The following is a 388-nucleotide window of genomic DNA, read 5'->3' as shown; positions in this document are numbered from 1 at the left end:
TCCTCCTCCTCCTCCTCCCCCCCCCCCGTCCTCCTCCTCCCTCCTCCTCCTCCTCCTCTCCTCCTCCCCCCCCCCCCTCCCCCGGTTACCGGTGATGAGCAGCACTCCGTCCCGGTGACTCTCCGGTCCTCCTCCTCCTCCTCCTCCCCCCCCCCCCCCTCCCTCCTCCTCCCTCCTCCTCCTCCTCTCCTCCTCCTCCTCCCCCCCCCCTCCCCCCGGTTACCGGTGATGAGCAGCGCTCCGTCCCGGTGACTCTCCGGTCCTCCTCCTCCGGCCTCCAGACCCACGAAGCCGACCTTCAGCTTCTTCTGGTCGGCCTGCGCTCCGGGAAACACGCCGCCGTTCCGGGACTTCTGCACCATGACGGGGAGGCTGGAGCTGCACGAGC

General features: G+C 70.9%; 1 protein-coding gene across 1 annotated transcript in view; it reads right to left on the bottom strand.

The window, feature by feature from the left end:
- Nucleotides 1-388, bottom strand: part of LOC308148580 (potassium voltage-gated channel subfamily KQT member 2-like) — a gene marked incomplete at its 3' end in the record, with an annotated part of 4,742 nt that extends 4,354 nt beyond the window's left edge. The window contains 1 exon segment of the mRNA XM_080522053.1: nucleotides 195-388. Within this exon segment, the coding sequence (XP_080378179.1) occupies nucleotides 195-362 (168 nt within the window).

The sequence above is a fragment of the Blennius ocellaris genome, assembly GCF_963422515.1.
Source record: "Blennius ocellaris genome assembly, contig: SCAFFOLD_278, whole genome shotgun sequence".
In the NCBI taxonomy this organism is placed as follows: Eukaryota; Metazoa; Chordata; class Actinopteri; order Blenniiformes; family Blenniidae; genus Blennius; species Blennius ocellaris.
The sequence above is the reverse complement of the archived record's forward strand: the minus strand, read 5'-3'. Positions and strand labels throughout refer to the sequence as shown.